At 53.2% G+C, this 22,322-nt stretch overlaps 8 protein-coding genes across 8 annotated transcripts; 6 read left to right on the plus strand and 2 right to left on the minus strand.

Moving 5' to 3' along the window:
• Positions 1-94: 94 nt before the first annotated feature.
• On the plus strand, positions 95-1,569 carry ACET3X_004660 (uncharacterized protein; the record flags this gene model as incomplete). The annotated part of the gene is made up of 2 exons (XM_069450889.1): positions 95-585; positions 645-1,569. The coding sequence occupies 2 exons, from the start codon at positions 95-97 to the stop codon at positions 1,567-1,569; spliced, it is 1,416 nt and encodes a 471-aa protein (XP_069308638.1).
• Positions 1,570-2,199: 630 nt separating this feature from the next.
• ACET3X_004661 (uncharacterized protein) lies at positions 2,200-5,658 on the plus strand (the record flags this gene model as incomplete). Its single annotated transcript, XM_069450890.1, has 5 exons — positions 2,200-2,247; positions 2,325-3,713; positions 3,768-3,777; positions 4,816-5,151; positions 5,225-5,658. 5 exons carry the CDS (start codon positions 2,200-2,202, stop codon positions 5,656-5,658), a joined length of 2,217 nt encoding a protein of 738 aa, XP_069308639.1.
• Positions 5,659-5,803: 145 nt separating this feature from the next.
• On the minus strand, positions 5,804-6,452 carry ACET3X_004662 (uncharacterized protein; the record flags this gene model as incomplete). The annotated part of the gene is made up of 2 exons (XM_069450891.1): positions 5,804-6,239; positions 6,304-6,452. 2 exons carry the CDS (start codon positions 6,450-6,452, stop codon positions 5,804-5,806), a joined length of 585 nt encoding a protein of 194 aa, XP_069308640.1.
• Positions 6,453-6,751: 299 nt separating this feature from the next.
• ACET3X_004663 (uncharacterized protein) lies at positions 6,752-7,879 on the plus strand (the record flags this gene model as incomplete). Its single annotated transcript, XM_069450892.1, has 1 exon — positions 6,752-7,879. The coding sequence occupies one exon, from the start codon at positions 6,752-6,754 to the stop codon at positions 7,877-7,879; it is 1,128 nt and encodes a 375-aa protein (XP_069308641.1).
• A 118-nt stretch (positions 7,880-7,997) lies between these two features.
• On the minus strand, positions 7,998-9,992 carry ACET3X_004664 (uncharacterized protein; the record flags this gene model as incomplete). Its single annotated transcript, XM_069450893.1, has 4 exons — positions 7,998-8,209; positions 8,276-8,904; positions 8,963-9,569; positions 9,629-9,992. The coding sequence occupies 4 exons, from the start codon at positions 9,990-9,992 to the stop codon at positions 7,998-8,000; spliced, it is 1,812 nt and encodes a 603-aa protein (XP_069308642.1).
• Positions 9,993-13,303: 3,311 nt separating this feature from the next.
• Positions 13,304-14,226, plus strand: ACET3X_004665 (uncharacterized protein; the record flags this gene model as incomplete). The annotated part of the gene is made up of 3 exons (XM_069450894.1): positions 13,304-13,418; positions 13,472-13,984; positions 14,051-14,226. The coding sequence occupies 3 exons, from the start codon at positions 13,304-13,306 to the stop codon at positions 14,224-14,226; spliced, it is 804 nt and encodes a 267-aa protein (XP_069308643.1).
• Positions 14,227-16,108: 1,882 nt separating this feature from the next.
• ACET3X_004666 (uncharacterized protein) lies at positions 16,109-17,335 on the plus strand (the record flags this gene model as incomplete). Its single annotated transcript, XM_069450895.1, has 2 exons — positions 16,109-16,491; positions 16,546-17,335. The coding sequence occupies 2 exons, from the start codon at positions 16,109-16,111 to the stop codon at positions 17,333-17,335; spliced, it is 1,173 nt and encodes a 390-aa protein (XP_069308644.1).
• A 3,121-nt stretch (positions 17,336-20,456) lies between these two features.
• Positions 20,457-22,247, plus strand: ACET3X_004667 (uncharacterized protein). The gene is made up of 4 exons (XM_069450896.1): positions 20,457-20,948; positions 21,027-21,486; positions 21,563-21,693; positions 21,760-22,247. The coding sequence occupies exons 1-4, from the start codon at positions 20,765-20,767 to the stop codon at positions 22,122-22,124; spliced, it is 1,140 nt and encodes a 379-aa protein (XP_069308645.1). The 5' UTR covers positions 20,457-20,764; the 3' UTR covers positions 22,125-22,247.
• Positions 22,248-22,322: the final 75 nt, after the last annotated feature.

Genomic DNA, 22,322 nt, shown 5'->3' on the forward strand with positions numbered 1-22,322 from the left:
GCGCACGGTCCAGAGCACTAGCGCGCCTCCAATCCCAAGGCCGAAAAGTTGACCAACGCGACAGCATCCACCACCACGACGCCAATCCGCCACGATGCTCTGCGCAATCTCTGGCGAAGCTCCCCGCGAACCCGTTGCCTCGCGCAAGTCGGGCAATGTCTTTGAGAAGCGCCTCATCGAAGCACACATCGCCGAACACCACACGGACCCCGTCACGGGCGAGGATCTCGCGACCGAGGACCTCATCGAGCTCAAGTCGCCCAATGTGGTGACGCCGCGCGCGCCCAACTTCACGTCGATCCCCGCCATGCTGAGTGCCTTCCAGAACGAGTGGGATGCGCTGGTGCTCGAGACGCACACGCTCAAGCAGCACCTGGCGCAGACGCGGCAGGAGCTGAGCACTGCGCTGTACCAGAACGACGCGGCGACGAGAGTAATCGCGCGGATATCAAAAGAGCGGGACGAGGCGCGCGAGGCACTGTCCAATGTCACCATTAGCGGAGGCGGCCAGGGCGACGCGATGCAGGTCGATGACCAGGGCCTGCCTGAGCAGCTGGTAGCCCTTGTGGATGAGACACAGCAAGAGTGAGTGCCTCCAAACCTACCCATATCTACGCTGCTTGCGACATCAACTAACAACACAGGCTCTTCGCCACCCGGCGAAAGCGACCTGTACCCGCCGACTGGACCTCTGGAGACGCCATTGCCAACTACGACATTGCCAAGACGACGGAACCGCTATACCCAGGCAGCAGCAAGATTGCCGTCAACGAGGCGCAGAATGTGCTGGTCGGGGGCGCAGATGGCACCACGGGCGTCTACTCGCTGACGCAGGCCAAGGTGCTCGAGACATTCAATGCAGGCAGCGCAGTCACGTCGGTGGCATGGTGGGGAGAGCGCGCCCTCGTTGGCACATCGGCAGGCACAGTCAAGGTATTCTCCACCGGCGACGACGTTGCGCAAATAGGATCCCACGCCGGCGCCGTCACGTCCATGTCGCTCCACCCCAGCGGCAAGATGCTCGCCACCGCCGGCGCCGACAAGCGCTACGCCATCCACGAACTCACAACCTTCAAGACGGTCTCGCAAGTCTATGTCGAAGCCGAAATCACATGCGTTGCGTTCCACGTCGACGGCATGCTCTTCTTCGTTGGCAGCTCCGACGGCAACATCCGCATCTACGACATCAAGACGGGCACGCAAATGGCCGAGCTCGCCACGTCGGCGCCCGTCGTCGATCTCAAGTTTTCTGAAAACGGAACGTGGTTCGCCGTCGTGCAGGAAAACTCGTCGAGCGTCGCCATCTGGGACATTCGGAAGCAGGCTGCAATCCACACGCTCGAGTCTGGCAGCCCGGTCAAGAGCGTGAGCTGGGACTACACTGGCCAGTTCTTGGCGATTGGTGGCATTGGCAGCGTCTCGGTGCAGCAGTACACCAAGGCGACCAAGAGCTGGGCCGAGCTGGTCAGGAAGGCGACGCCGGCAAAGGATGTCGCTTGGGGTGGCAAGGCCGAGAATGTTGTTGCGCTGACTGCCGAGGGCGGTTTGGCAGTGCTCACGGCGCCTTAGACGGGGGATGTGTTTGAAGCTATACTCCAACACTTGGATAGTGTTTTGTTGGCGGGACCTTGAGCGACTACCTCCAAGGTGTCCCATAATGTGTAAGACTTTAAAAAGGGCACGGGGTTTGGCGGGCTGGAGGAGATGGCCAAGCTATGCACCTGCATTCGGGGATGCTGCTAGAGCATGATGAGCGACATGGCGCAAACTGGATTGTAGCATTACTGTAGACGACAGGAAAATTGGACTGTCTCTGAGACGATTAACAGCAATCTGAATATCATGGTGCCACATGCTGAAAAACACTACGTCACGATCCGTCTCGCACGCGCACGCAGGGCAATTGCATTGGCGTCGGGAGTGGTGAGGTCGCAGAAGATGGAAGAAGACTGTCGAACATTGTTTAGTGACTGATTTGCGAGGGTCTGTTGGTGAGGTGAACGGTTTGACAGGTTTGACATTGTTGGGTTTGTCATGTTGCACAGAGGGATGTTGCAGCGCCACGAGTTTCGCCGAAGTCAGCAGCAGACGGGCCCAACCTTCTCTCAACCTCAGCGCAGTGCTGTTTGTTCCTTATTGCCCACTCCACCCACCCACCACACACCGCACACATCCAACACAGTCCCGTGACCTTCCGGTATGGACGAGGAAAGACTGCCGTTTGGGTACACGCACAGACAACAGAAGGTGAGTGGCCGTGTCGTTGGCAAAGTAAAGGGAGCAGAGAACAGGGCGCTGATTAGGGGACCTGTCTCGTATTGTAGCGCTCACATGCCCAAATGGACCACGACGACGCTTCTGCCGACCCGGCCTGGAGATATGAAGCTTTTCGCGGCGGTACAAACAATAACGACAACGACCGCGAAGCTCCATCACCACCACCACGACCGACGTACCACTACCACACCCGCACGCCCCACGCTATCGACGACGCCCAAGACGACAGACAGAGTCCTGTGAACGAAAACTACGATCCTCTTTCCCGCTACTTCATCGGCCGCCGCTCATCACCGAGCTTCGAGTCGGCGCTGCGAGCGCATGCCCGGCCGCCGCTTGAACGCGCGGATCCAAGCGCCAGCGCCACACATTCACATACCGCCGGCTTACACGTACCACGAGCCGAGCCCATGGCATCGCCAGCAACACGCCGGTTCGCGGGCGACGGGTTCGATTACAGACGCCCTGCTGGGTCGGCATGGGAGGTGGACACGCCGGTGGACTTGACAGGGGACGATGGGGATGACGGGGAAGAGGACGCAGGCGTGGTTGTGCATATGAACCAGAGCCGGAGCCAGGAAGAGAATGTGATTGATCTTACGGATGATGATGCGAGGTTCGATGGGCTAGCGGGGGGGCAGGAGGGGGACGGCGAGACGGTAGAGGTGCGTGGCCAGCGTGTGCGGCGCCATGCGCCTCGGTTGCCACGTGGGATGGATATCATCATCGACCTGGACAATGGCGACGAGGAATGGGATGTTGATGTTGCGATATCACCAGCACCAGCCGAACCAGGACAAGACCCGGGGTCTCCAGAGATTGAGTTTATCTCCTCACGCACGATACCAGGTGGCCGTCGTACCCAAGGTCCTCCCGCCGCCGCCAACAATCCCAACAACGCCAACGTCGACGATGACGACGACGAAGAAGTAGAATTCCTCCATGCAAACGCCCTCCCAGAACACGAACAGCGCCGCCGCCAAGCGACTGAGCAAATGGACAACGTGCTCGATCTCTTTGGCACACTAACCGGCCGGTTCACGCACCTCCGCGCCCAAGTCGAGCGCTTCCACGACCAGATCAACCGCACCCGCACGCAATTCGGCGGCGTCCAGAACCACCAAGACGAACCTATTGCACCGGCGCGCAGCGCATCGCGTGGCCGGGCGCCGCATATACGCGTTGGTGTGGGCGCGTTCATGGCGCCGGTTATGGATTTTGAAATGGTGGGGTTTGAGATTGGGGGTGTGAGGGGTGTAGAAAGGGAGCGGGAAGCAAGACCGACGTATGAGAAGCCCGAGGAGGCGCCGGAGGGGTTCACGAGGAGTCCGGTGGAGGATGGGGAGGCGCTGGTTTGTCCGAATTGTGAGGAGGAGTTGTGTGTGGGTGGGGATGAGGTGAAGAGGCAGGTGTGGATTGTGAAGGGGTGTGGACATGTAAGTTTTGAGACAGGTATGGTGAAGCGGGGATGTGATACTGATTGGTGACAGGTTTATTGTGGTGAGTGTACGACGAATCGGTCGGCGAAGAGGAGTGCGAAAGGGAAAGAGAGGGAGAGGCCGGCGAGTACAAATCCGTTTCGGGTTTGTGTCGTGGAGGGGTGTGAGAGGAATGTGGCGCATAAGAAGAGTATGATTCAAGTGTTTTTATAAAGGGCAGTCATGGAAGCTTTTGCAAGAGGTGGATACTTTTGCTTTGCGAGAACTTATATCTTTCATCTCTTTTTTTTTCTTTGGGGCTTAGTGTATGAGTCGGAGGAGGGAGGAGGGGGGTTTTGTCGATACCCTTGCGTGCTTTGTCATCTTCTTTCTTATATTCTATCTACTTGTATCTGGTAGCATTTGCATGGCATGGTATGGCGCTTTTATTTTCTTTTCTTTCTCTTTTGGTCTCTGGATAGGCGTTTGCTTTCTTCGAGCATGCGTATTGACTGCAATGAATAGCATGAGCAGGGCGAGAGTTGAACAGTGAGAGTTTAGTTGGTGCACAATGAATGATGCGAATATGTGACTTGGTGGCTCGCGTGAGCTTTGGAGTGCGCTGGGTGGGAAGTGGGAGGGTGTCTTGCTTCATGGCTGTTCTTTTGTAGTGCAGTGTGGGTGAGTATGGTCACCGTATATCTAGCACTTCCCCCAGCTTGAGGTGTGTAGGAAGCATACTTGCATTGCACCCGTTCTACCAAGTCATCCGACCGTTTTGTTGTTAACTGCCAAGTCGCAACACTCCTACACTGCGTTACGATTGCCATGACAGTCTTGGGAGGAGTAAATTCAGAAACGTTCGACATCTACAGCTTACGTAATTCACAAAAAAGATTGACGTATGATGATCTCATACCACATGGCACATGCCGGCATCTGCCGTGCCAAGACATCAGGGTCTGTCTCTCAGGTACGCGAGCCGAGGCCCTGCACGAGAAATGCCAGCTTGCACGGCCGGCCATCTTCACGCCTTAGGCACATACACTTACCACCATCGACTCTTCACAGCCCACCCGCCCGCCTCTTCGACTCCCACTCAGCACAATTGTCTCCGCAGACCAAACCATGTCCGCCAAATCCACAACAACAACGCGCAAAGCCGCTGCGCCCAACGACCAGCGACCCGCCAAACAGTCTGGCGCAAAGAACGCATACCTGCTCGCCTACAACGCCGTGTCTGCAGCACTCTGGGCAGGCGTGCTGTACCAGACGGTATCCATCGGCGCCCACGAAGTTGTAAACGCACAAAAGGCCGGCGCCTTCTTTGGCCGCGCCGACTGGTTCACGGCGACGAGGCGGGGTCTGGGCAGCGGGAAGGTGTATGATGGGCTTGAGGGGTATACGAGGAGTGTGCAGACGGTGGCTGGGTTGGAGGTTTTGCATAGTCTTGTTGGTATGTCTTGACTACTCTCTCTTGTTGTACAACGATGAAAGGGGGATGATGAGCTGACAGTTGTGACACATAGGTATCGTGCGCGCACCCCTTTTGACGACCCTGATGCAAGTCGCTTCTCGCTTCCTGCTCGTGCACCTCATCGCCTCGCCCCCGGCGTTCCCGTTGTCTACACGGCATTCCCCTGCGTACGCGACTATGCTGCTTGCATGGAGCGTGACGGAAGTAATCCGCTACTCTTACTTTGTCTTTTCGCTATCCGGCCTTGGTGTCCCAAAGCTGTGGACGTGGTTGCGCTATAACACCTTTTTGGTCCTGTATCCGCTCGGCATTGCGAGTGAGTGCTGGTTGGTGTATAGTGCTATTCCGTTGGCGAAAGAGAGGAACGAGGGGTTTGCGTATGCGCTTTGGGGGATACTGGCGGTGTATGTGCCGGGGTCGTATGTGCTGTTTAGTCATATGTTGGCGCAGAGGAGGAAGATTGCGAGGCAGAATAAGAGGGTGTGAGGGGTGATGGGTGAGTGAAGTGGGCTGATGTGAAATGGGAGGTGTGGGAAATGTGTAGGATGCCGTCGTATGTATGATTCTAGAAAACAATAAACATCTGAAGCGGTGTATTTTTGATCGATACAGATAACCTTTGCACACCCACTTACTCCTTACCCCCCTCCTTCGGCCCCGTCTGCGCATTCCTCTCTCCAACATCCAACGCGACCAGGAACCTCGACACGCAATTATACGCCGCCACCGTCGCCGTAATCTCCACAATCTCCTGCTCGCTGAACCCCGCGTCCTTGAGCTTCTCAAACACTGCATCGGGGACACGCACATCCAGCGTCATGGCATCGGTGTATGCTAGCACCGCTGATAGCTGGGCACCGAGGACACTATCGAGCGGTTCTCTAGGCTTGGATTCTAGCACGGCGTTGACTTGGTCTTGTGTGACGTCTGTGGCGGATCCTAGGATCGGCGAATGCGATTCCCATTCGTACCAGGCTTTGTTGAGCACGGCGACGCGGCATATGGCTGTTTCGCGAATAGATGTTGGGAGGCTGGTTTTTGTGCGGATGGAGCCTAGGAATGAGTTCCTTTTTTATCTTTTGTTAGTTGAGATGATTGGGTAGTACTGGGTTTGACAGGGTTCGTGTTTACCATCCGTCGGCGACTGGGGGTGCGTGGAGTAGTGTTCTGTCGAGGGCTATGAGACCTTTTTCGCCGCGGCGCTGGCGCACGCGTTGCTCGATTGCTTTGTCCTCTTCGGACGTGAAGTTGGGAGGGTCGGGGATGTATGGGAGACGCATTGTGGGAGTTGTTGATGGTGTATGCTTGGATGAATACACACTTCTTATATACACTCGTAAAGAATGTTGATGAGTCAATTGATGTAGGTAGGTGAGTCAGGCCGTATGCTCGTCACAGCATGTCCCGAGGTCGGGATGTGTTCTCGGAATGCATTCCGAGCGCTGAACACGCGGGGCGAATCACACACTGTCCTCGCTTACGGCCTATCGATAACGAGACTTTCATCCCACCCCCTTCCCACTTCGTCTCTGACCCATCGCATTTCGCTGTATTGAAAGGAGAAAAAAAAACGACAAATATGGCACCCAATTCCAAGCTCAACGCGAAGCGCAAGGCGCAAAGAGAAGGAGGCAAGCCCGTAAAACAAAAGAGCGACAAGCGTCCGAGTTCGACCGCGGAAGTCAAAGGACCTGGGATATCGTATATACCCATTGAACTCCAACAACTCTTACTGAACATCTTCCGGAATTCGTTTGCGGAGAGGCTGAGTTCGGATTTTGGGCCCTTGCTGCAGGAAGTCAAGGGGCATCTTTACAACCGCGATTTTGCGACTGCGTTTGGCAAGAAGGAGTACTTGGAGGTGTATGCGGCGAGATGGAGTCCGAGTCGTGCGCTCGGGTATTTGGATCTGATATGGGAGTGGAGAGAAAATTTATGGGCGGATCTGGAACGAGGGGAAGAAGAAGAGGACGCTAGTAAAGAGGGTACCAAGTTGAAGAGTCGGAAAGTCGTGTGTCTGGGTGGTGGCGCAGGCGCAGAAATTGTGGCGCTAGGCGGCATGCAGAAGTTGATGACCAGCATGGACTCGGAAGAAGGGGAAAGTGAGGTCGCGAGGTCGCATATCGAAGTTGCGGCGATAGATGTTGCGGATTGGAGCGTGGTCGTGGAAAACCTCGCAACACAACTCACCACCGCGCCGACACTAAGCAAATATGCATCAGCCGCGGCGAAAGCTGCAAACGTCGCGCCACTCGAACCGCACGATATCTCAGTACAATTCAAGCAGCAAGATGTACTCCAAGCTTCGTCGGAAGAGCTATCGGCTCAACTCGCAGACGCCAACCTCGTAACGCTGCTTTTCACGCTGAACGAGCTCTACTCGACGTCCATGCCTTTGACACAGAAATTTCTTCTCCTCTTGACTTCGATCCTCCAGCCTGGTGCGCTTCTCCTCGTTGTCGACAGTCCTGGCAGCTACTCTTCAGTCACGCTGAATGGAGCAGAGAAGAAGTACCCAATGCAGTGGCTCCTAGACCACACGCTGTTGGAACAAGCGACTGAGAATCGAGGAAGCAAAGATGAGATTGTGAGGTGGGAAAAGATCAAGGAAGACGGTAGCAGGTGGTATAGATTGGATGAGAGACTGCGCTATCCGATTGAATTGGAGAATATGCGGATGCAAGTGCATTTGTATCGGAAGGTGTAACGCGATGTTTTGTTATTGGACAGAGATGATAAAAACAGCAAACACCAGAACTAAACTATCCTACATGGCTCCTTTGCTGGTCGACGCGAGCCGAACGGTTCCACGACACTATTCTCCTCTACTCGTACCGAGCCTTGATCAGATCGGCCGCTTTCTCGGCGATAGCGTACAACGTTGAAGTCAGGTGACCACAGATCTGGAACGGAACGACAGAAGCATCGACGACGCGGACGTTGCTAGTACCATAGACAGTCAGGTTGGAGTCCACCACACCACCAAGCTCGCGTGGCATCATAGCCGCCGTCGAGATGTAATGGAAGTTTGAGCGATCTATGACGTTGCGTTTGTATTAGCTTCGATTTCACTCCGGCTGGATGATGTTGCTAGGAAACTTACAAGTCGATTTCAACCACTCTCCCCAAACGGCATCGGACGCGTTGCTCGGCACGACATCGAGTCCGGGAGTCGTCTCGCCAGACAGTGCGTCAGAAAACGGCGCCGTGTTGGCGAACTTCCTCGCCATCTTGGCCGTCGCAATCTGCTGCTGGATATCGTAGTCCAGCATAAAGTAATTAGGATTGATCTTCGCCGGGGCCGACGCATTCGAAGAATTGATATGAATACTGCCGCGCGAAAAGGGAAGAAGGCCCCAGTACTCGATAGTAACGGGCCCCGTGGCCGCGGGCGAAATGATGATTTCGGAAATCGGAATCTTGTTCTTGAAGATGAGATCGTATTGCATGCGGAACAGTTTCTCTGTCACAGCGCTGTCGATGATGCCGCTGGCGTTGGCGGTTCTCTCGGCGTAGTCTTTTAGAGCGCTCGCGATGCTCGCGTTGAAGGCAGCGAGGTCTGAGGAGTCGAAAACGTCGTCGACGTTGAAATAGGCTGCGTAGCCGGCAAGGCCGGTGAATTCGGTGCTGTTGTTGTTGGTGTAGAATGTGTCGGTGGTGGTTTGGTCTTGCAGGTTCTCGCCGACGAAAGGGAGGTCGACAATAACGTCAACGTCGTGTTGTTGGAGGATACTGTCGTCGTTGTTAGCCTCTGATGAGTAGATCTGTAGTAGTTTGAGCAAGTGCTTACGATGGGTTACCAACGCCGGACTGCTCGAGAAGCAGCGGGGATCTGAGACTACCTGCCGAGAGAATGACCTCGCGATTGGCAAAAATCGTGGTCTTGGTACCATTGAGCGATGAAAATACGACGCCACTTGCGGTTCGTCCAGTGTTATTGTTTTCCGATTCTGGATGCCAGATCATCTTCTCCACGAAAGAGTCGAGATAGATGTCGAGATTAGGTCGCTTCGAAACGGGCCAATAGTAGGCTCGTCCAGCATCTTCCCGGACATTCTCTTCTCGATCAATGGTCTTGGGGAAGACTGTCAGACCTCGCATAGACCCTGCATTGGGCTCTTCGTTGAGGGGAAGGCCCAGCGCGCCAAGGGTCTGGTTGATCGAAGATATAACTTCCTCGCCCATCATATCGTTGGTCCATCCAACAGCCAAAGGACCAGTGGTACCGTGAGTCTCGGGGTCAAGTGATGCTCCACGGAGGGCCTGAGATGTGCTTGGGAATTGGATGTACTCGCTCTTCTTGTAGTATGGAAGTAAGCTCTCCCAAGTCCAGCCTTCGTTTCCAATCTGTTGCCATGCATCGATCTGTGCGACTTCAGCCCGCAAGTACGTCATTCCTATGCGATGAAACCATTAGCACTAAAGATCTACTTGAGATCTGTTCGTGTAGACGCACCGTTGATGTTACTTGTTCCTCCAAGTGCCTTGCCTGCACGCATAATCTGCGAGGCATTTCCAGCGAAGGTCTGCGGAACGCTTTCGTACTGCCAGTCGATGGCAGTACCAAACGCATTTCCATACTTCGATGTGTCGGTTATATTGGGGTTGTAGAGCTCAACGCCTCCAGCCTCGATCACAGCCACCGAGACGTTGTAGTCTTCGGAAAGACGATTGGCGACAACAAGGCCTGATGTTCCGCCACCAACAACGATGTAGTCGTATCGTGGACTATGTTCCCATGCGGATCCTGCACCTTGGGGCGCCGCTAACGCTGCTGGTGCTAGCAGTAATGCGGGAACGGTAATGTGCATATTGAACATGTTGTGAAAATGTGGAAGAGATCGAATGTGAATGTGAGCTATTGGAGACGCATTGCGATGCTATTTATTGTGAATATCAAATGGGATTTTTGCATATCAAGCACATAACGCAGCAAAGGAGAGAGTTTAGCAAAAGCTTAGCAACGGCAACGAATGTGGGCCTTTCCGCTGATTGCAACTATTATCAAGCGCCTTGTCAGCTGCTTTGTTCCCAGCATTGATGAAAAACTCGGCAAAATTCTCTTTTCTCGCCGAGTTGCGAGGTACTGCCGGCTAGCCAAGTTTTTGTTCAGATCGGACTAGACTGTTTCGTACGATGCAAGAAATCGTGCAACCGCCGCAAGGATCCGAGTAGATCCACGATTTTCGCGGAAAATGCTTTGTGCTTTGCTGAACGCATCTTCTGGTCCTTGTGGAGTGGACGTGGTGATGACGTTTTTTCAGGAGATCGGATGATCGGGCGGGTACCTGTGGAGCCTGATGTCCGCCACATCCCTGCGACTCTTCATCGCGACCATGGTTTCGTCAGCCTTGACAAATGGTGCGCACGACCAACTGATCCACGGCGTGGGCCGATCCAGCACCCTCCACGGTTATAACGCTTCGTTGCCTGCCCTGATTGTTGGCGGACATCGTCTGGTAGGACCGGCCTACTAAATGCATGCGCACTGCCGTCCCAGGCATTACATGCCAGAACCTGACGTCGTCCGTAGCGCTGGATGCATGCATCCGGTATGATGTTCACATCGCCATTAAAGGCAATATCCTGTCCAACTCGATCCCATCAACCACCTCTAACCTCAGTAGAACTCCACCCCCTCTCCCTCTCTCTCCTAATTCCGTAGACCTCGTCCGGTCTCTTAATTCCCGAGTCTACCCTCTCCATCCTCATGCTCGACCGCGACAACTCTTTTGTCACGAGTATACTGCTCAAGCTCTGGTGTTCTTGGATGCTACGTAGACTGACATTGCTGCTTCCTGGGCTTTTTGGTGTTTCTCGTAGACGTGTCTTTTCATATCGTCGAAGGCAGATGGCGATCAAGGGTACGGCGAGGAGGAGGCAGACGATGGCTAACACGATGCCGATGATGGCACTGGGGCTAAAGCCATCACTGCGGGAGCTGGCGTTGGGGATTACGGCTGGCGGGGCTTCGGGTGCGAGGGTCGAAGCGGGTGTTGGTGCCATTGCGTCTGTTTGGTGATATTATAGGATTTTGAATGAGATCCTCGTATTCTTGGTGTATCCTCTGCTGGCCTTGGTGGTGGGGTGTGATGGAACTTATTGTCGGTGACTCTGATCTGGCGACACCAACGTCTGAGCTTATGGAGATGGTAGTCTGTCAAGTGACAATGCTTGAAGAATATGTAATGAAAGAGAGTCGAGAAGAAAGTGAACGACAGTAACGCGGTGAGCGAATTGGCCAGGTATATGGAATTAGAAAAGACCGAGAACGATGCTGAACGACGACGAAGAAAGGATAGGCTGGGCTGTCAGATCACAGTAGTGAGAACACGAGGGGTTTTCATGCACGAATCGCAACATCTTCCACCTTCCAGAAAGATCAACCCCCACTCCTTTGCCATGCCTATCCCGACCAAACGGTGTTGTCTGCTGCCATAAGCAGTTGAGTTGTGCCTAGCGCAGTTGGCGAACCCTCGTCGCGAACTCAGAATTGGCTACAAGGCAAAGTTAGTGGCGTTAGCAATGGGCCAATCACATCGCATTGCGTGGCGAAGAAGGCGAACGCGTGAGTAGAGCCGCATTCTGGGCAGGAAAGGATTGCGCTGGAGGACGAGGCGATGCAGCGAATGAAATGCTTGGGTCATGGAGGGGCAGAGGCGGAGTGTGTGAGGCGCATGTGGAGGGCCGTGGGATCAGGGTCTCGTTGGACCGGACCTGAGCGAGCGAAGGGTCGCGCAGGTACATGTTTGCAGACAATGGGACGGGATTTGACGAGACGCTGACCGCTTTTTGCGCATCTAGAGATGATGGCCGGTGTCGTAGGCGCGTTCCTGAGATGTTGCTGTCGTGGCGTGTTCTTGCCCCTTGCCCGGAAGCGAGGCCAGACGCTGGCTGCCCCTCATTTGCAGTCGCCGTGATCGCGTCCTGACCAAACGGCGCGGGCCAGCGAGGTGGTATCCTCATCATGCCGATTACCGAAAATATACAGTCTCCATCTTGGACGCGTCGGTCGTGTTGAGATCTGGAAATTTCTCGGAACCAGAGACGGCTGTACTTTGCTGATGGCCCCGTGCGGCTGGGTTTATTGGTGTGGTTCTTACAACAACAGCGAATCTTCTCCCCGTCAGCGTCGCGCACTCCTCCTTGATCCTTCCAATTGATCCCGCGACAAAACTGCCAACAGAAGTATAGCGCTTTTCAGTGCTCTTGATGATTCGCACAGCTTCCGCGCGACTGCGGAGGCGCTTCCTCTTGGCAACGTCTTCGTCAAAAGCTCATTGAGCTGCGCAGTATCCGAGTAACCGTCCTCTTCGACACCTGTCCCGATGGTAAGGTCTTCCGGAGTGTTGCAAGAAGACTAGAAGTGTCTAAGAGCTTGATCCTGCAAGAGAACGGACGGAGCTGCCAACCGGGATGGTATTGCTCGCTGCGTCGCGGCATCCGAGAAAGGAACATGGCGAAAAAGCATGATTCACCCTCCTGACATCTCTCTGCAGACGATCATTGGAAGGGTTGCCTCGTCGGCAGACTTACCAGGCGGTACCTGTTTGGTGCTTCATCAGCGGGTTGTTGATCGTGACGCGAAACGAAACGAAAGCCCTGATGGTGCAAGTGCGAGTGCGAGTACGACCGGGAACGAAGCTCACGTATGGCGTCGTATGCACGGCCCCTGCATCTGTGCACTTTCCGATATACGACTTGTACCCCAGACTTGACGTCGCCTTGCGCTGTCCTGTGTAATCGGAAAAACTTCATTGGCCAAATGTGTCTGTAAATCAGAAAAATCTGGGGCCGTCGGATTAGCCATACCTGAGATCGACACCGGAAGTGCGGCTGCAAGCCCTTTCCGTCTTGGATTACCTGGGATACTAGTGTTTTGTAAATGTCCATCTGGTAGTCGTCACGAAGCTGGTGCTGTCACCTAGCAGCTGCTGTACGCGTATGTCGTAAGTATGGTAGTGGATATTTGATGTTACTTTTGATGCCACAAGTCATACACGTAACAGGCCTTGGAAAGATATAAGAGATGGCACCCTTCTCAACAGTGGTGCTTCAACAACAGCTTTCACCGCTATCCGATTCATCTGCAGCATATTCTTCCACGATTATCACCACGTGTCATTTCATCATGAAGCTCACTGCTGTTCTTGCCGCCTCGACCTCCGCGCTGGTTTCTGCAAGACCCCAGTATGGTGCCGCGACTTCAGACCCACATGCCTGGATGCCCGCTTCTTCGAACGACTGTAGGTACACACATACGAAGGGACATGCTCTGGTCCAATACTGACAGGCTCAGTTCGCGGCCCATGTCCGATGCTCAACACTCTAGCGAATCACGGTTTCCTTCCTCGTGATGGCCGCAACTTCACCCAGGACAACGTCGTCAAGGGCCTCAAAGATGGCTTGAACTTCAACGGCTCACTCGGCGCACTCATGTGGCAGCAGGCCATCATCGCCAATCCGGAGCCAAACGCTACATTCTTCACCCTAGAGCAGCTCAACGTTCACAATGTTCTTGAGCACGACGCCAGTCTTACGCGCACCGATGCTGCCTTTGGTAATAACCATATCTTCAACGAGACGGTATACAACACATCAAGGAAGTGGTGGACCGAGGAGATCGTGACGGCTAAAATGCTGGCCAACTCCAAGATATTTCGCCAGTTGGAGAGTCGCGCAACAAACCCGAACTACACCTTCACTGCGTCTACGGAGGAATTCAGTTTGGGTGAAGTCGCGGCACCTGTCATCGCCTTTGGCGATCTGGAAGAGGGTACTGTCAATCGCACGTTGATGGAATACTTCTTTGGTAAGTCGTGCGGCAACATCCAAATGTGCGCGAGGAACGACAAGGCGGGGGCTGACAATTGAACAGAGAACGAGCGTCTTCCTTTTGAGTTGGGCTGGACTCAGAAGACGGATGAGATCACCCTTGTGAAGATCATGGCTACTACAGATATCATTCGCAACGCGACGAGCCTGCTCACGGGTGGCGAGACCGCTGAAGATTCTCCTCATGGCAAACCCAATCTCCATGGTGGAATGTTCTAGAGGGTCATTGGGGCCAAGTCCGATTCAATGGGCTTCACGAAGCGTTGGGCGCAAGATCCTTGTTGCCTTCATCTTGCACTGACAGCAAATAGTTACAGGTTATCGCGCCATCATATCTCTCTGAACAAGAATGTTTCTGTCCCTGTCCCGTCCCGTTGGTATTGTGATCAGTCATCAGGGGTCTCCAAACATCCCCATCCATACCGAAAGCGCCTAGCGGAATAGCGACCAGTCATGGCACGAAGGCGCATCTATGACCGTTCATCGACCATAAGCCGAAAGGATTGCATGGACCTGAACGGTGACTTGCTCGGCATTCCTTGAATGCATACTCTACTGTCAATGCGCCAATATAGTCTCGATTGGTGGGTTCTCTCCCAAGCACTGCACCAATGAAGTTCATCTACTTCAGCAACTCATGACACTACAATGCCGGCCTTGAGCAACTTATACCTGATTGATTACTCACCTCAGTCTCCCGAGAAACTTTCAAAGCAGGGCGAACCATCGAGAGTGAACAGCTAACTTGGCTGAAATCTCCAAAGCCCTCGTACTCGGCCAACGCTTATTCTACCTTACACCTTGGCACAATGCGCCAGCGTACAACCGCACAGTGATAAGGTGCTTATCCACGTGCACTTCAAGGAACTAGTGGCGCATCATTTGCGCAATCTGTAGTTCAAAGCGATAAATGAGACGGAAATCGCAAAAAGGATGATGGAATTGTCGTGCATGGCTTTTGATTGGTGGTTTTTGAAACTTTAATCAAAATGGTGCATGGAAGAAAGTGGTTCATCCGAGGAGGTCGAAACATGGCGGGCGACCCAGCAGGGGAACTCCTCGCCTGACGTCGAGTACACGAAATTGGACTCTCAACAAGCATACGCCCTGGAATTCCTAGGGGTTCGAGGTTGTCCCTAACCAACATTGTGTTCGTGGAAAGTCATCACGCCATAATGCGGTCCAATGGGCAGACTAGGCGCATTTCGGCACGCCGCGATTGCCGCCGGTCAGCCTCCGCATCGCGCAACACCAAACCTCAACTCGACCTCACCACTTCATGTACCGCCACCGGCGCACGACTCAACATTGCGCGACATCGGCACTGATGCTGGATTTACGTGATTTTAATCGCGATTCGAAAGTCCAGAACCTCGGTCGGTATTCTTCCGATGCAGCCTCCTAGTCATGGGAACGAGTCGTCGATGGTTAAACCTCCCGCCCGCTTGGCGGTGTTTGAAACCGCATCCGTGCAGGCCATCAATCATGCCCGCTTCCAGGCACACTCCAGTCCCCCCCTAGTTCGAATGCGTAGCGTGCTTTTGAGTGCTGTAAGTAAAGCGGCGCGGAGAAAGCCTCTGCAAGGAAGAGTAACTCTCTAAATAAGGGCTTATTTCGTACCAGTGGAGTGAAGTAAGACCACGTATAGATTCTACAAGAGTATCTCGCGAATAAGAGGAGAGAACCTAAAGAAAAGACGCTATGCATCTCAACTAAGGAGTTGACAGTACACTTGCGACGTGAATAATCGCCGCAGGCGAGGTGTGGGGTACAGACACACTTACTCGTTCAGGAAGTGGGCGTCGCTTCTTCTGGCCTGGCGCATGTGTACAGGGCGAAGAGTCGGAAATTTAAGGCATTGGTGGAGCTTCGATAACAGCGCTATCTCATCTATTGTGTCTTGGCAACTGACACGAGAAGTACAGTGTTCATGACTGGTGACAGAATGATTGATGCAAAATGTCATGGTGGACGAGGCGGTGATGGCCGTGGTGGCGGTAGTATAAATGGTACCTGGTACCTATAGTTGTGGAGATACAATCCGACTTTGACCTTCAAGACAACACTACCATCCATCTCGGCCATCAGGATTATATTCAACATGCGCTCTCTTACTTTTGCTGCCGTCGTTGCGGCATTGTCTACTGCCAACGCCAAAGACATCTACGTCTCGCCAACAGGCACAGGAACAGGAACCTCCGCGGCACCCTTCGGCTCCATCCAGTCTGCTGTCAACGCTGCCGTAGCCGGCGATGTGATCCTCCTTCGCGCTGGTACATACAAGCCGACCACAAACATTCAGATCACCAAGAGCGGCACAAGGACTCAGCCCATCACTCTCCGTTCTTTCCAGAAAGAGAAGGTCATCATAGATGGCGAGAATATGCCTGGCACACCATACGCCCTGGACGTATCTCTGCCGAACAAGGAGCGTGGTGCTTTCCACATTGAGAAGGCAAACTACTGGAAGTTCTACAACTTGGAGTGAGTACAGCTGGCTACAGTGATCAACCGTCACGCATGCTAATTCAAGCCCAGAATCATCAACGGTCCCTATGGCGTATACGCCCGCGATGCCTCGCACAACCACTACGAGCTGATAATCACTCACGACAACTACGAGACTGGCTTCCATCTCCAGGGCGCATCGTCCAACAACACTGTCCTGTACCTCGACTCCTACCGCAACCGCGACCCACGCAAGAACGGCGAGTCCGCCGACGGATTCGCATGCAAGGAAGGCTCAGGCGAAGGCAACGTCCTCCGCAACGCGCGTCTATGGGACAACGTTGACGACGGTCTCGACCTCTTCATGTTCGGATCGCCCATTACACTGGAGGAGGTCTATGCATGGGGCAATGGCATCAACCGCTGGGGCTTCAGTAACTTCCAGGGCGACGGCAACGGTTACAAGCTCGGCATCACGGATAACCCGCCCGCCAACCACATCGTGCGCAACTGCATGGCCTTCTCCAACGCGAAGAAGGGCTTCATTGATAACGGAAACCCGGGTAGCTTGACCTTTGAGCGCAACACTGCGTGGAACAATGGCGATGTGGGTTTCAACGTGAGGAGCTCCAGCTCGACTATGAGGAACAACATCGCTGTGACGAACGTGGGCAGTTCGCAGGTTAGCTTGACTGCGTCAGGCATCAAGGCTACTGGCAACTCGTGGCAGTCGGGTAGCTGGTCCAACTCGAACTTCAAGAGTGTTGACCCGGCTGCGCTGAAGAAGGCGCGTGGCGCTGATGGCAGAGTCCCTGCGAGCGACTTCTTGCTGCCCAAGGATGGTGCTGCTATTGGTGCGACCACGCGCGCTGACGTTTGATTTGACTTTTCAGTCTGGCTCGCGGAGTGAGGGTTGTCTTCTTTTCTTGTAAATATTCGCTGGCACACGCCTGTATATATCATCGTGTCATATTTATTGCATATACTTTTTCTCAAGAACGCTGGAATTTGCCCATGTGTGTCGTGGTGACTTGGACGGAAGATCGCCAATGAGATGATCCTTTCTTTAGGCTTTCGACCTTTCAAAACTGGATACATCTGAGCGAGCTCGTTGTGATCGCAACATAGGTGCAAAGTATGCTCTATGAAGAGTATGAGCAGCTCGTTCTTGACAGGTCACCATACTCTGGGATGAAGTGGATCAAGCCTGATACGGACGAACACGCTGGCTCGGCCAGACGCGCAAAGAGTGCGTACTGGCTTCAATTGAGTCATAGTACAAAACTATAGATAACGCGGGGGCAGAGACCCTGAAAGGTTGATCATCTCCCCGCCAGTCATTACTAGTCGTTCTTCCACATCTGCCAAGCCCGCTTTTGTTACCGTGGATGTGGACAGATATCTAGCCGACGACAGTTGAACTTTATTTCCGCAAGCAACTGAGCTACTTCCGAATCTCTCCGCTGCGATGCTTATAACATTGCGGGTCCGCGTAGGCTGCTGCCACTCTCGGATTATGGCTTTACCTCGCTATATGTCGCAGCCAGAATCTCCTTCATCCTCCGATATCGCTCACACATGTTCCACTTTTTAGAATGTCCGGGCGATCACTATTCTCTCAACATTGGGTTTCTCACGGTCAACATTTAGAGACTTTGACTCTGGCTCTCTGCATCCGCGTGTGCTTGACATAGAAATGTTTGAGACGGAAAGGGGCAGTCTCTTCTCGTGTTCTTGTACGAAAGACGGACCGATTCAGCCATGACTTGTTGAAGAAATACCTGTGGGGGAGGATTCAGATTAACAATAACTCACACAGATTCCCGCTCGGCTCGATCATCCCGACACGGCCACTACTCCCATTTTTGTATGTACTCAGTGCGATCTGCCATCATCAGGCTTCTTCGAGAATCAAGGGGAAGATGTTTGAGGCTGCGAGGCACGTTCGGCCCGAAGGCTTGCCCAGCTGGACCTGCATCGGCTCTCCTTCGGCGGTGAGCCTGCGTTGAAACGGACCAACGCCTGGAAAGCTTGTCGCGTCTGCGCGTCCCCGGACATGGCGAGGCTACATGCAAGATGCCTGATCATAGGATTGCTCATATGCTCGACAAAAAAGCATTGCAGCCGAAACTGCGGCCGAAGCGCCTTTAGTCTAGCCTGTGGCTTCCTCTGTTGTTGTCAGCACCTAGGTAGACTTGCCTCTATCAGGTATTCAAGCTAACATAGTCACTCTTACCACGGTGTAGTGCATCTCGTGATTCTGACGCGACAGTCGCAGTCGTAATGGTATCAGACTAGGCTTCATGCATGCTAGCCTACATGTGTGACAGGGTGGGAGGAGGGGCCAGGGTTGGCGAGAAGCCAGCGAAGACCAATCGCAACTTGTACCTTTCAAGACTGCAACCACCGAACAGAGCCCGATAGAAACCCAATCCGCGTCATCATCTCCGCTCGCACGCAAACTGCCGAATCTTGTCCAAGGCCTGGAATATTACGAAGGTGATGCGATACGCACGTAACGCGCTATTTGTAAGAATAAAGACTACGGGACAGTGGCAAGTGGGCGAACTACTGCTCAATCGTTAGTTGCCGGCCTCTGCGGGCTGTTACATCGGCTCGCTCATCACGGAACGAACTGGACAATAGCAGCTATAGCAGCGTTTCTACACCGTGGACGAGCATGTAAAGTCGCTTTCGAGTTTCCTGGCGGAGGATATAACACTGAATCCAGCACATGGCTCAGGAAACTACGGTTCCACGTCCCCGCTTCCAGCGTCGAACAACAATATTCCCTTCTATGGACGGCGATCGATAGGTACAGCACAGCGCAATCGGACTCTGCGAGACTTTACCCTGTGAATCTGTAGTCGCAGCAGCATTCTTGCTCCAGAACCTGGGGTATCCATCAAAGCGATCTGCGCTTCCCCATGAATGTTGTTGTAACAGAGTTCGCGCGACGCCATGCAAGGATTGAACTGCCTTACCTACCGGACCCGCAGCTATCGAGCTAACTGTGATGTGCTAACGGGAGCGGAGTAAGCACTGTATCGATTCACCGCCCTGGATCACTGAGTCAAGATCGCGTTGTGCGAAATTGCTCCACTGCGCCAGACGACCAAGAATGTACGAAGAGTCGGCGATATATCAGCTCCGAGCAGAACATCGCAGATTGGCCTAGCACGCCTACCCGTTTGGAACATGGAACGGCTAGCGCAACTGACGATACTCAACAATCCGAAAATGCCTGGATAAACGCATCGCGCGCTGGGTATCAGTCTCACTGTGCGATTAACCCAATCATCTTATCGCTGGCAAGATCGTCGACAATCAGACAGATCAATACATTCAGTCAACGATCAAAGTTTGCAAGTTCCTGCAGCAGGCTCGTGCAGACTCCACATCGAAATCACGCAGCCTATCGGGCCGCTTGGCTCTTGACGGGTGCGCTTGCTCCTTGACAAGTTCGCGTACCTGCTCGCTCGCTACACTTTAATCCAATTCAAGCCTTCCGTAGCAAGAGGGGAAGCGCATGTTCAACTTCTCTTCTCGAAACCACAAATCCAGGTAACCGGGTAAGGGGTCAAATGACTTGCGTGAAAGTTTGAAAAGACTTCGGATGTAGCATACCGACATGGCTAAGAGAGCATCTCATTACGGCAATGTCACAAGACCTGACAGCCTATAGGTGTGCCCGAGCACGGCGAGCAAGATACGGCCGTAGCGTTACTTCAGAATACCAAGGATTACAGGAACAACCATAGCATCGGCTAAGTTACAGGATGCCAAAGTCGTAGGCTGTGATCCTGATGCGGCGCTCGGAACTTTTTCCATGAGACCGATGCTGCCGGACCCCTGCCGAACTGCTAAACCTTAATCGCCGTAGGGATTGGCCTGGTCGCGCATGACCACTCATGTTGCAAAACACATATTGGCTGCCTAACTCACGGCCTGTAACTTAAGAATGTCTCACGGCGCCCCTGCGGCTGCCATCCCGGGCGGAACCAAACCCTCGATTCCGTGCAGTACTAGCTCAAGCCACTTGCAGATGATCAGCAACTATGTATCCGGTCTCTTCCCTCCTATCCTCTTCTCCGCCACAATACAAGAGGTCGGCTCCCGACTTTCGTTTTGAGGACCACACCCTGTTGGTGTGTCCTTTGCTCTTTCACCAACCACTGTTCTGCTATAATATCTTCGCGTTTTGATACCCCATTTGCCATTTTCTTTTGGTCACATCAGTGTCCTATCTACACTTCTTACTCTTCGACAACTTCCAATGCGACGTCGATAGGCCTATACCACCGCCACAATGATATTCCAGCCGGACGCTAACGTGATGAGCGCTATGACCATCACTTTCTCCGCCGCTACCATCCTCCTGATTTTTCGCATAGTATCTCGAAGGATGACCAATGTGGCGCTATGGTTAGACGACTACTTTGCAATAGTTTCCTGGGTCGCAGCAGTTCTCTATTGTGGTTTTGCACTATACTGTTAGTTTCTATCCACGGAAGGACAGCAAGCCTTCCTCCGAGTTGCAAGGCACCAACTTACTAACTCTACCTCTACAGGGACTCTTGAATGGGGCCTCGGCCACGTAAAAGCAGAAATCCCTCATCCCGCGGAAGAAGTCGACCAATACGCTCGATTTGGGCTTTTCATGGCTGAATTCTTATACGCATGGTCACTTGGGATGTCCAAGCTGGCTATCCTTTGCTTCTATTGGCGTCTGTTCAGCGTCTCCAGCATCCGACCAGGAATCTATACCATCGGGGTATGCACTATAATCTGGCTCACCATTCGGACCTTCATGACTATTTTCCACTGCATACCAGTCCAAGCCTACTGGAATTTCAACATCAAAAACGCTGTCTGCACTATAGATCCCGGGAAATTCATGTTCAGCACGACTCTGGTTCATCTTCTACTTGAGATCTCCGTCCTTCTGCTACCTGTGTTCCAGGTGGCAAGTCTTATGCTTCGCCCAGGCCAGAAATTCGCTGTCGTGGCTATGTTCATGTTTGGTATCTTGTACGTAATGTCCCATGTCTCGCGTTCTTCTTTCCTACACCGTTTCAGTAAATCACAAGCTGACCCTTTCTTGTAGTGTTTGTGCCGCATCAATTGTAGTGCTTATTGTGACAATCAACCTAGACGGCAAGTCGCCAGAGATGACAAGGGACGTCAAAGGCGTTATAATTTGGGCAGGCACGGAGTCTTACTTGGCCATCATCTCCTGTGAGTACCTCTCCAACCTGGTTTGAGCAGCTTTTCGAGCACGGATACTAATGTCTCAATCAAAAGCTTGTCTCCCCATCACAAGACCTGTGTTCCGCAGATTACTATCTGGAACGATACTCAGTTCCAAAGCAGAGTCCACGGGCCCGGACGCACTCAGCGGTTGCAGCGGCAAAGCCATCAAACTCCGGAACAGCCATCGGACAAAAGAGCTTGATGACAATAGTTCCGAACGAGAACTAGCTCATCACGGGGATGGATCTTCTGGCCGTAGTGATGCGTACTACGAGTCTTTTGCGGAGCGCGGTGGATACACCAAGACTGTCGTTAGTCACGTCGATGAGCTATCCAACCGCAACGCCGAAACTTCAGGGGCGTATGGCGGCATTCAGGTCAAGAATGAGACCAATGTACGTTACGATTCTGTCTGAATGAAAGTCATCGGGTTGTTCAGGTTAGTGTCATTGAGTCATCTTGTTATGTATTACCGTCCTCGTACGTGGCTTGCAATACAATTGACTCCTCTTCCTCCCATTGTTCAGACTATGAGTGGAGCTAGGGACATATCTTTGGAGACAGTCTATCGGTTAGTTTCATGATCAAGATTCCCAAACAGGTCACGCAAGAAA

This window comes from Alternaria dauci, chromosome 3 (assembly GCF_042100115.1).
Source record: "Alternaria dauci strain A2016 chromosome 3, whole genome shotgun sequence".
Taxonomy (NCBI): domain Eukaryota; kingdom Fungi; phylum Ascomycota; class Dothideomycetes; order Pleosporales; family Pleosporaceae; genus Alternaria; species Alternaria dauci.